Source organism: Clinocottus analis, unplaced genomic scaffold, assembly GCF_023055335.1.
Source record: "Clinocottus analis isolate CAN_PGR_092001 unplaced genomic scaffold, fCliAna1.0.p SCAF_3, whole genome shotgun sequence".
In the NCBI taxonomy this organism is placed as follows: Eukaryota; Metazoa; Chordata; class Actinopteri; order Perciformes; family Cottidae; genus Clinocottus; species Clinocottus analis.
The window spans coordinates 14,914,940-14,926,776 of NW_027176042.1; the positions used below are offsets into that span (position 1 = coordinate 14,914,940).

The 11,837-nt window shown below is 41.0% G+C and overlaps 1 protein-coding gene across 5 annotated transcripts; it reads left to right on the forward strand.

The window, feature by feature from the left end:
* The first annotated feature begins 46 nt into the window (after positions 1 to 46).
* Positions 47 to 11,746, forward strand: pbrm1l (polybromo 1, like). Of its 5 annotated transcripts, none has more exons than XM_068593359.1 (30): positions 47 to 147; positions 440 to 614; positions 732 to 829; positions 1,000 to 1,147; positions 1,236 to 1,379; positions 1,552 to 1,668; positions 1,755 to 1,823; positions 1,932 to 2,030; positions 2,114 to 2,199; positions 2,300 to 2,391; positions 2,476 to 2,692; positions 2,829 to 2,970; positions 3,132 to 3,220; positions 3,403 to 3,682; positions 3,783 to 3,888; positions 4,269 to 4,908; positions 5,623 to 5,843; positions 5,949 to 6,140; positions 6,311 to 6,468; positions 6,559 to 6,801; positions 7,327 to 7,472; positions 7,585 to 7,742; positions 8,051 to 8,234; positions 8,333 to 8,531; positions 8,657 to 8,855; positions 8,935 to 9,090; positions 9,804 to 9,965; positions 10,301 to 10,365; positions 10,639 to 10,843; positions 11,303 to 11,746. In XM_068593359.1, exons 2-30 carry the CDS (start codon positions 474 to 476, stop codon positions 11,464 to 11,466), a joined length of 4,920 nt encoding a protein of 1,639 aa, XP_068449460.1. In that variant the 5' UTR covers positions 47 to 147; positions 440 to 473; the 3' UTR covers positions 11,467 to 11,746. The 5 variants fall into 5 exon arrangements, with proteins under 5 accessions (XP_068449460.1, XP_068449462.1, XP_068449463.1 ...); XM_068593361.1 differs by having other exon boundaries at positions 9,804 to 9,932; XM_068593362.1 differs by having other exon boundaries at positions 8,935 to 9,006.
* Positions 11,747 to 11,837: the final 91 nt, after the last annotated feature.

An 11,837-nucleotide genomic window follows, 5' to 3' on the forward strand; every position in this document is an offset into this window, starting at 1 on the left:
CTACTTCCGGTGGTACTTTCCTTATCGACATACAAACGCAAAACAACCTCAACTTCCGGGCAGCAGAAGTTTTCAAACAACACTAGCTAGCTAGCCGTTACACATTTTTTGCTCAGGGAACTACTGCACACTTTGCTTAGTTTTTGGGTAAGCTTCGCTTTCGAAAGTCTGTTTATATGTTTAATTACCCCAACCTGGACGTGCTTTCTGGTATCTTTGCAATATTTAACGTAGCTGCGTTGTGACAAAAGCAGCAAGCGAGACACGATCGCTAACAGCCGCTTTGTTTCATACATCCAAGCGGTGCTAACGTTAGCCGTCTGAGTTTGATCTAGTTCCCGTTGTTATCCTTGATGGACGACCAATGCACCCTTTAACTAGAATCAACCGCGTGTCCAATTTGACTAAAATCCTCAGTAACAATGCCCTCTGTTTGCAGCTAGCGGGCCAGTTTGTTGTTAAACAAGCCAGCGATGTCCGCGAGCTCCAAGAGGAGAAGGGCCACTTCTCCATCCAGCAGTGTCAGTGGGGGTGGGGACATGGACGATGCCTCCTCCACACCGGGAAGTGGCAGGAAAAGAAGAAGAACTTCAAATGTTCCTCCTGTAGATACAGTAAATTCACGTGTTTTATACGTTTACTACAACTGCCGCTTCAAAATGATGTCGCATCTTTTTTATTATGTGTGAATTAGTAAACTCTATTTTATTTTCACGGCTCTTTCCCTTTAGATTGCTGTATGCCACGAGCTGTTCAACGCTGTCAGGGACTACAAGGACGACCACGGGAGACAACTTAGTGACGTTTTCCAAAGGGTACCAAAGAGAAGGTATAGTAACACAAAGGCCAGCGGAGAGATTAACTTTGTTTTTAATTGTGTGTAGGCCTGCCCAAGATGAGTGAATCTGTCAACCATCCATCATACACTGTATTTTATGAATGTGGCAGTCTGACGGACAGAGATTACAGTGAAGCCTGATCTCTTTTTTTCGTTTTCAGGAATCAGCCTGATTATTATGAAACAGTGTCCCAGCCAATTGACATGACAAAAATTCAGTATAAACTGAAGTCAGAAGATTATAATGACGTGGAGCAGCTTACTGCAGATTTCCAGCTTATGTTCAACAATGCCAAATCATTCTACAAGGTAAGTACTGTTAAAGTATGTTTGTCACTGTAGCATAGCGTAATGGAACAAATATTAATTGACATAATTCCTTTCCTGTTCAACTCAGAGTGACACGGGGGAGTATCAAGCTGCATGCAAGCTGTGGGAGGTATATTTGCAAACAAGGAATGAGTTTGTGCAACCCGGGGATGGAGATGAGGATGATGAAGATGATATGATGGATAATCCAGGAATGTCAACTGAAGATGAGGTCAGTTTTTTTTCTTGTTGAATGGGTTGTTGAGTTGCCTGCTTGTATGATATTCACCTATTAATTTAACTGAAGTGTATTACATCACATTTTTTTGTAGTGATTAGAATAATGCTTTTCTTGAAAATCAATGGTTGTTGTACAAATAATCATTAACACATCTATCTTTTAGACCTCAACTGGCAATTTGAAAGAATTGTTTGAGCAACTCTTGGAGGCTTTAGTGTCACACGCTGATCCCTCAGGCCGTCTGGTCAGTGAACTGTTCCAGAAATTGCCTTCCAAAGTGGTATGTCTTTGAAGAGCCTTTAGTTTTCAATTTATTCCTTACAATGGTTAATTCTTGACATTTACAGACATGTTTGTCTATCCTAGCATTACCCAGACTACTATGCCGTTATAAAGGAGCCAATAGATCTGAGAACGATCGCCCAAAGAATTCAGGTAATGACTGATTGCTTTGTCATGCATCATTCACCTTTAACATCCATGATTTCAGAATTTATTGGGGTTTGTTTTTATAGCCAGCACTAATTTATCTTATTTGCATAGATTGGATACTATAAAAGTGTCAATGCGATGGCCAAGGACATTGACCTGATGGCCAAAAATGCCAAAACGTACAATGAACCAGGATCTCAGGTTTTCAAGGTAAACTCTTTTTCTTGATTTTCTTTTTTACAAGATGTAACATCCCAAATATTAACTATTGTTCTCTCTTTTTTATTGTATAGGATGCTAACACGATAAAAAAAGTCTTCATCCAGCGAAAGACTGAACTTGAACACGCTGAACCCACTAAATCTAGTCTTCGGATCAGGTATTTAATGACAATCAGACACAAAAATCAACACTTTTCTCTTAGAAAATGAACAACATCTACATGGTTTATGTCTTGTTTATTTACTGTTACTTTTCAGAAATCGACGGTCTGGACAGGGGGATCAACTTTCTGGTGTCAGTGTAGCTCTCCACTATGGTTCAGAGAGTGAGGACGATCCGGTGCTCTCTGGTAATTACCAGCGCTTCACGTGGCAGATAAATCCACCTTGTGTTTGTGTTGGAAAAAAGGAGTTCACCATTTAAATGTTTACAGGCTCAGTCTGCTACGACGAGGGCGAGTCAGAGGCTGAGAGTCAGAGTTCTAGCATGGAGATGAGCAACCCAATCTTCCAGCTGTATGAAGCTGTGAGGGGTGCCAGGAACAGCCAGGGCCAGGTCTTCTCTGAACCTTTCCAGCACCTGCCCTCTCGCAAGGAATATCCCGACTACTTTCAGCAGATCAAACAACCCATCGCTCTGCAGCAGATCCGGTAAGATATCATGTTGAATGGCAGATTGAACAAGTTTTGATTTTGGGTTTTATTTGTTGACATTTTTAATTGAACCGTGTGATTTGGTAAATGTAACTTTTGCCAGCAAATCTTTAATACCCCGTTTATTTTTAAGGGCAAAAATGAAGAACTGCGAGTATGAAAATGTGGAGCAGATGGATGCTGACCTCACTCTGATGTTTGAAAATGCAAAGCGTTACAACATGCCTAACTCAAGCATTTACAAGCGGGCCTTTAGGCTTCAGCAGATCTTGCAGGTAATGACTATTGCTGTTTTTTTTACTTATACCAGAAGGTGTTTTAAGTCTTCTTAGGTCAAGAATGAAAGAAATTAGCCGCAATTTGAAACGAATAAGGAAGCATCTTGCGGAAATTAGTGTATTTGTCAACTGACATATTCACCTGTCTTTTGGTACAGGCAAAAAAGAGGGAGCTTGTGGTGAGGAGGGACGATGAGGATGGAGACAGCATTCTCTCTTCTGATACAGGGAGCATCAAGAGGAAAAGGTATGCAGGTTTTTCTCTCCCTTCAGATGTTTAATGACTTGTATATCCATAGCTATTTCTCTTGAATGTAGAATCTCTAGTTTGCTTGCTAATAACAAATCAAAAAATAGCACACTGAAGCCATGTTTTGTGTTTGTGTTGCCAGCCAAGCTCATTAAAATTCTACTTTGATTTTTTTGAAGCCACAAGAAAAATATCAAAAAGAACAGAATGAAGACCTTGTACGCCGCAGTGATTGACTCCAGGGAGTCGGGCACCAATCGACGCCTTTGTGATCTGTTTATGGTCAAACCATCCAAGAAGGACTACCCTGACTACTATAAAGTCATCCTCGAACCGATGGACCTAAAGACCATTGAGCACAACATCCGTATTGAACGCTACGCGACAGAGGATGCTTTGATGGAAGAAATGAAGTTGATGTTCCGAAATGCCAGGCATTACAATGAAGAAGGATCTCAGGCACAGTGCAGAGTTTAATATATGCAATGTTTGCTACTTTTGCATATTTTAAAATTTTCTGATATTAATATTTTTTTGGGGCGGGGTGTCATCAATGTAGGTGTATAATGATGCTGACATTCTGGAAAAGATACTAAAGGACAAGCGTAAGGAGATGGGTACTTTGTCTGAAGAAGAAGAGCTGGCATCTCCCAAACTAAAACTAAGTAAGTTTGATCATATTCGTAGTTTTCCAGCTCATTAAAAATCTGAGAACCTTAACATCATTGCAAAGTGTTTTTAAATGTACCCCAACATAAGATCATTTTCTAACCTTCAATGATTTGAGTCATTTTGTTATAGTATAACAATGGACTTGCAGAGGCTTGAAACAACTAAGTGTTTGCTAATCTATTATGCCACACAAACTTTTAGCCCAATTTATCATCCATTGGCACAACGACAACTGTGAAAATGGCCTAACTATTAGGTCGAAAAGAGGTCTGTAGTTTATTGAGGGCCCTGGTGTTGCTGTCAGTGCAGCTGTTTTTGGAGTCTATTTTGGCTTTACAATTCCGTCTAATCATAAGTGTATTTTTGTGTGTAGGAAAGAGTGGCGTTTCTCCAAAGAAGTCCAAATACATCACTCCTCTTCAGCAGAGGTTAAATGAGCTCTACGATGCCGTGCGAAACTTCACTGACCGCCGAGGTCGGCGTCTTAGCACAATCTTTCTTCGTCTGCCATCTCGTGCCGAGTTGCCTGACTACTATGCCACTATCAAGAGACCCATCGATATGGAGCGCCTCCGAAGCCACATGGCGGCTGGTCGTTACCAAGACGTTGAAGCCCTGGTGGAGGATTTCTCTCTCATGTTCAACAATGCCTGCATGTACAATGAGCCAGAGTCTCTCATCTACCGGGATGCTCTAGTGTTGCATCGGGTGCTGCTGGAGACACGCAAGCAGCAGGAGGGAAGCGAAGACTCCGGAGCTCCTAATGTGGGACATCTGGTGCGGGAGGTGATCAGGAACCTGTTTGTTTCTGTGCTGGGCCACCAGGACGAAGAGGGCCGATGCTACAGCGACTCTTTAGCTGAGATCCCTGCTGTGGATCCAGCCGCCCCTGAGAGAACACCGCAAAACTTTGATGTCATCAGGGTGAATGTGGATCGTGGTCACTACAGAAGGCTGGATGTCTTTCAGGAACACATGTTTGAAGTGTTGGAGAAAGCAAGGAGGCTACACAGGTATATCATCTTGTTTTAAAAAGTCTTTCTGAGGTTATATCAGTAAAAAAATGATGTTTATTTTGTTCAATATAGGGACAAACAAAGACAGATAATCTGGCATTTGAAACAACAAATGGAAAAGGGTTTTTACGTCATTGGGTCATAAAATGTTTACACTGTAAGTCACATGGAAATTTAGAGCATTATCCAATTGTACAACTTTTCGAAAAATGCTGTTGCAACAAATAACAAAAACCAACCTTCTGATATAATTGAGCTAAAATAGTCCTTTTGTAAGATTCCTATAAAACCGTAAGACCAGAATGATTACAATCCTTTTTACAAAGATTTGGAATAATAAGCATGCGCCATCCACGGAGAGCCCCACCTGTGTATATTTTGTCAATGTCTGTATAGTGTAATATGCTTACTATTAACTTCAAGAGCACTTCAAATTTCCTTCAGTTTTACTGTTTACATAATTACTATAATTTAGATAATATGTTACTTCTTTGACGACCAGTTGGTAGATTGAGTCCAAATTTAGAAATCAACAGTCAACATCTTTTTGCCAGATTTTATTGTAAATATGAAAATCGTTAACTGTTCAGGAATAAACACACATTTTATTCTTTCCCAATATACTCAAGCTAAAATGGTGTAATATTCTCTATTAGACAGCTTAACTGTGTCCAAAAGTGCGAATGAATTGTCCTTTTTTTGCATTTGCAGGACTGACTCTGAGATATTTGAGGATGCAGTGGAGCTACAACAGTTTTTCATTAAGATCAGGGATGAGCTATGCAAGAATGGAGAGATTCTGCAGTCAACTTCACTCAACTACACGACAAAACACCTGCACAGCGACGTGGATCAGGAAAAGAGGGAGAAAATTCCCAAAGAGATTGAGGAGGACAGGCTAAAGACTGAGGAAGAGGAGAAGGAAAACAAAGGTTAGTGTGTATGAACACGTGCGGCTTATTAAACGGAGATTACAAATGTATTAATTTGTTCATGTAGTATTAATTTAAAATCATTGTTGTATTTCTCATCTAAAGATGGGGAGAAAGCTGACGACCTGCCAGGAGAGTCATGGCAGCCAGCCTCCGAGTCAGAGCGTGTGTACATTCAGGTCTGCAGCTTTGAGAACCTCACCTACCACGTGGGAGACTTTGTCTATGTGGAGCCGTCAGAGCCGAACCTGAAACCACACATTGTCTGTATCGAACGCCTGTGGGAGGATGAAGCAGGTAACACATCTATCAGTTGGACAATATTTGGATATCATTATGCAAACTATCATAACTCATTTTGTACCCTTTTTTATGACCGACTTATTTTAAAAAAAGTCTAAATTCTGAGATTTTCACAAATTTGAACTTTCTTGTTTTGGTTATTTGTTCATGGATTGGGTGTGAAGGTGGGAAGTGGATCCATGGCTGCTGGTTTTACAGGCCAAGTGAAACCTTTCACTTGGCAACGCGCAAGTTTCTAGAAAAGGAGGTCTTCAAGAGCGACTACTATAACAAAGTGTCCATCAGTAAAGTTTTGGGCAAATGTTTGGTCCTATTTGTGAAGGTAAGAACTTCCACAAAACCTGAATAGTTTTTGTTTCGACTCAAGGATCTGTTAAATTTACCGGCCTTTTTTTGTGGTTGGTGTCTGTAGGATTATTTCAAAATGCAAGCCGAGGGCCACAAAGCAGAGGATGTGTACGTCTGTGAATCCCGCTACGCTGGCAGGAACAAGTCTTTCAAGAAGATCAAGATATGGTCGGTGCCTGTGAGCACTGTGAAACTCATCTCCCGGGAGGTGCCGTTGCCTGTTGTCCGTGTTGCTTCTATGTTTGCCAAGCCTGACTATGACAAACAGACACTTGCATATGCAGGCACCGGAGGCTTTATTGACAAGGTGAGGTGACATCGTATTTTCTAGGCTTATGACATAACATATCATTTGTTGTATATTTTTAAACAATTCTCACCCAAAGATAAAATAGATTGCACAAAATAAGGTTTTATCTTCCTCTGAGTTTTTATTATTGTGAGTCCTTTTGATTCACATTTAATGTAAAGTGGGTTATTGTAGAACAAAATAAAACTACAGGTACAGATAACAGACTTCAGTATTGAGCTACCTTTGGCCTAATCCCAAAATGCCTCCAGAATAAGGACACAAGTCCTCTGGTCCTTCAGTGTTAAATATATTGCTGGAGTCCAGGTCTAAATGAAAAATACCATAAAATCAACAACATATTGTTGCCAACTAAGAACACTGTCAGCTGGCCGACTACAGAGGTTTCATTAGCTCAGAGTGATAGCAGGCATGTCTTGACAATGAGTATGGTATGAGAGGGGTAGTTATTTTAAAGATTAAGTTTTATTTGTGAGAATATAAACCTCTGAATTTTCTGTGTGTCCATGTTTATTTGTTTAGGAGAGAGAGGATGTCCCCATTGAGATGAGTGGAGCCGAACCCGGCTGTCAGCACTATGAACAGTTAGCCTACAACAATATATGGTATAAAGTGGGAGACTGCGTTTACATCCAGTCACATGGTCTGTCAAAGCCCCGGGTTGCCAGGTGGGTGAACGTTCTTTGTTTTGTTTTCCTTTCTATAAGAATAAGAGGCCATCTTACACTAGTTATTGAGTTATTAACTATTGGTAACCTCACTCTCTTCACTGGGCTGCAGGATAGAGAAGCTCTGGGTGCAGAATGGAACTACTTTCTTCTTTGGGCCCATCTTTATTCACCCTGAGGAAACCGAGCACGAGCCCACGAAGATGTTCTACAAGAGAGAAGTGTTTCTGAGCCAGCTGGAGGAGACCTTGCCCATGACCTGCGTGACAGGTTCTGTTTTGATAACTTCAAACATCGCAGTTAATGCACTTAAGGGAATAGTTCAACATTGTTGGAAACAAGTTAAGATATCTGGCAGCAAGTTAAATAAGAACATTGATATCCCTCATATCTGTCCGTTAACTATGTCACCAACCGGCATTACGATACACTTCACTAGAAAGCTTAGAAGCATATTACCTAAAATGATCTAACTGTTATTCATCATCTGCCTAAATGCCGTGCAATTTTATTTTAAATGTATGATGCTTTGTGCTTTAATTAACTAACATGTTTTACCCTGGCCCTCTGCTCTCCAGGCAAATGCATGGTGTCCTCCTTTAAGGACTACCTGTCATGCAGACCTACCGAGGTTTCAGAAGAGGATATCCTGTTGTGCGAGAGCCGCTATATTGACACAGAAAAGCAGATGAAAAAGTTTAAGGGTCTGAAACGCTTCTCATTCTCTTCCAAAGTGGTGGAAGATGAGATCTACTATTTCAGGTCGGTCTATCAAGCAGAACACTGTTTCTGATTCAAAGCAGTTTCTTGCCCAGTCTGACATTGTGTTTGTTTTCTCTTGTGCTGGTTCTGCTGTGTAGGAAAGTGATTGTGCCACAGAAGGAAGCATCACCCCTTTTGGATAAGAAGATCAATGAGCTTGAGGTTAAACTGGCAGATGTAGAGGATGATGATATGGAAGATATGGACGATGACGACGAGGCTCCACAGACGCCATCTATGCCTCAGATGCAAACCCCTCTTGCAAGTGATATGGATATCATGCCATACACTCCTCAGGTACCCATACAACTCCAGCAACCTTAACCCGAGCAGCACAAATCTTGGCTTCAAACCCTGTGTTTTAATATTCAAATTAAGACAAACTGATTATTTTTTAACTTGCATCTTTGTTTTTCATGAAGTCCACTCCGAAGGTAAAGGGCTTATCAAAGAAGGAAGGGGCCAAGAGGAAGATCAACATGAGTGGCTATATCTTGTTCAGCAGTGAAATGCGAGCTGTCATCAAAGCGCGAAACCCAGACTTCTCCTTCGGGGAGCTGAGTCGACTCGTGGGCACCGAGTGGAGGAACCTCGAGGCTACCAAGAAAGCTGAATATGAAGGTGAGAAAGAGCAATTTGTGGGTGAGAAAGTATGCTGATGTTAAAGGAAGTCAAGACAGCAATCATTTGTTTGTTTCAGAACGTGCAGCCAAAATAGTGGACCAACAAGAGCGTGACAGACCAACTCTGAAGCAAGCGTCCCCAAGAGCAGGTACCCCCGTAGGGTCACTGATGGGGGTGGTGCCTTCGCCTAGCACTATGGGAATGATAAACCAGAACATGACACCTGTGTCAGGTAACCCCTCTCAGAGGCAGCACGAGTGTTTGACAAGAAGGCAGCAGGGAAATGAGGCCGGACTGTATCTCAAAACTACGTTCTTAAAGCAACGTTTTTCTTTGGCTGCATTTTCACATTGTTTTATGTTTTTTTTTTACTATTACTAGCTTCATATAAAAAAAGCATGACATTGACTGCATGATTTATTTATAACCATGAATAACTTTTCAACATTTCATTTAACTTGAATGCCTGTTTTGCCTGCTAACATTCTTAGACCCGTTTGTATTTTCTGTCCTTTACGCACACTGAACCTTAAACATCATTAGTCTGCTCTGAATAAGAAATATTGTGAAGTATATCACAGGAGATGACCATTCTGAATTTTCAGAGTCTACCCAGAGGATTGATTTGAATCATGTCAAAAAACATCATAGTTTAATCAAATATAGTGGTTTGGTGGCTATCTTAAACCATAATAAGAAAGGCAATTGTAACATATTGCAAGATTTAGACCAAGCTTTAGATATTGCTGCTTCTTTTTCCATTACAGTTGTACTTTCACATTTGTCAATGTCTAACCACTCCTGAACAAAAATAGAACATTAGAAGAGCATGTGTAGCTTAAGGTGCATGTGTAAAAGGGTGTGCAGTAGTAGTGCATGTTATTACATCTGCATGTCACTTATGCATGTATATGTTGTTGTCCTCTCCTTGCCCTCTTCCCAAAGGCATGATGGGAGGTTACGGGCCACCTTACATGCCCATGCAAGGCCCCCATGAGGGCTTGTTGAGCGTGGCCACAATGCTACCTTACCCTGCAGGGGGGGCCCTCCTGCCTCATCACCATCTCCAGCAAGGTATGCCTGGGTACCCTGGCATGCCTCATCAGGGTAAGGTTCACTGTCCTAGTCGCATCTGCTCAGTCACATCCAGTCGTGTCTCTCCTGCTGGAGGGGTTTACCTGGTCCACAGGCTGCACTGCCGGGTCCACTCACTGAGCAGTAGAAGCTCTCTGGTCACCAACCTCTCCCAAAGTGTACTTATTTGCCAGTCCTAAAATATACAAGATCCTCATTTACAGATATAATGCCTGTGAAAACAAACCAAGCTACTACTAATCAACTCATATTTGAAAAGTCATTGTAAAACATTGTGGTAGGTCTTAACACAAAGCAACCCACAAAGCAAATTAAATACATAGAAACTAAATGTTCTCATTTAACAGGTATGATGGGCGCTGGTATGAACGGTATGGCAGGAAGTCCTACACCAGGAAACTTTATGCAACAGGTGAGCTCCACTTCTGACAAATCTTCTGAGTTCACAGACTTTTCTACTTAATAAGAGAATAATATGAAAATCAGGCATGCTACGTTTTCACTGATGGGTGTTACAAGATGGAGTAAAAATATGTAAATTATAAAACAAAAGCCTCCTTGATGGTTGTTATGTATACCACACATGTATTGTATGCAGCATATTATTGTTAGGATTTAATATTCCACATTGTGGAATATTTAATTCATGCTAAAAAAAAAGGAATTTTTCATTGTTCGACTTTAGCCTGGGATGTTCAGCCCAGGACCGCATGCTCCCCCACCATATCCAGGACAAGGCACGCCCTCACACCTGCAGCCCACCTCTCCCATGTTTGTGGCTCCACCACCAAAGACCCAGCGGGTGCTCCATTCAGAGGCCTATCTGAAGTACATTGAGGGCTTGAATTCAGAGTCTACCAACATCAGCAAATGGGACCAAACGCTCAGAGGTGGTGTGCCATGTTTCTTTTTTTCATCTTGTGTGGGTGGGTGGAAGCTTTTTTATTTGGACAAAATATTAATGGCACTGACATTTTATATTATACCACAGTTTCCCCATGATAAATGTTTTGATGATCTAACTACCTTGTAATGTCTTAGTTATAAGGATGCTAAGGTTGCCATATTAGCACCTGTCAAGACAAGTATATTGATAAAAATATTTGCTTTTATTGAAAATATGATTACTGTTTGAATATAAATCAGGAACAGTATACAATGGAAGCAGGTTTGTTCAAAGATAAATCTGTAAAGTAATGCACACTTTTTTTATTGAGCATAATTATTTATTGTGCATCTGGATTTTGTGTGCTTCAACAAAAGAAGAAACATCATTCTCCTCCTCACACGATTAAGTATAATTTGCTTGTTGAATAAGTACTTAATAAACCCTGTGTTTTCCGTCACAGCTCAAAGGCGTGACGCTCACATGACCAAAGAGCAGGAGAGTCGGTTGCCAGCACACTGGCTGAAGAGCAAAGGAGCCCACACAACCATGGCCGACGCACTGTGGCGCCTGCGTGACCTGATGCTGAGAGACTCTCTGAACATCTGTCAGGGATACAACCTGTAACTTGTAGGAGTGACCACTAGAGCCAGCTCACCCACTGCTCCTATCCTCAAGCTATGAGGTTTAAAAAGGATGATAGGCAATAGAAGCAATATTTTATAGTTAATCATGATCACTTTTATATTTATTAGCCATCATAATAAGCTTCATAGTTATTTCTGTGTGTGTGTGTGCATTTTCTTTTCCTTTTTTTTTACACCACAAGTTAAATTGTGATGCAAAACCAGTGTCGTTGTTTTCGGCTTATCGAAACTATAAAAAAAATAAAATTCCCAATACCCTGTTTATTCTGTGTTGTGCTTGTCTGCTGGCCCGGTTGGATTTGCGACACTATGAAAACAGTGATATCTCTTCACCAGTTAATCCTGCATTAT

What these genes read in the sequence shown, in the direction of transcription:
- pbrm1l (XM_068593359.1), top strand. Translation starts at nt 474, where the DNA reads ATGTCCGCGAGCTCCAAGAGGAGAAGGGCCACTTCTCCATCCAGCAGT. An exon ending in CGATCGCCCAAAGAATTCAG is followed by an intron (nt 1,824 to 1,931) that starts GTAATGACTGAT and finishes TTATTTGCATAG; the next exon opens with ATTGGATACTATAAAAGTGT. An exon ending in ACAATGAAGAAGGATCTCAG is followed by an intron (nt 3,683 to 3,782) that starts GCACAGTGCAGA and finishes TCATCAATGTAG; the next exon opens with GTGTATAATGATGCTGACAT.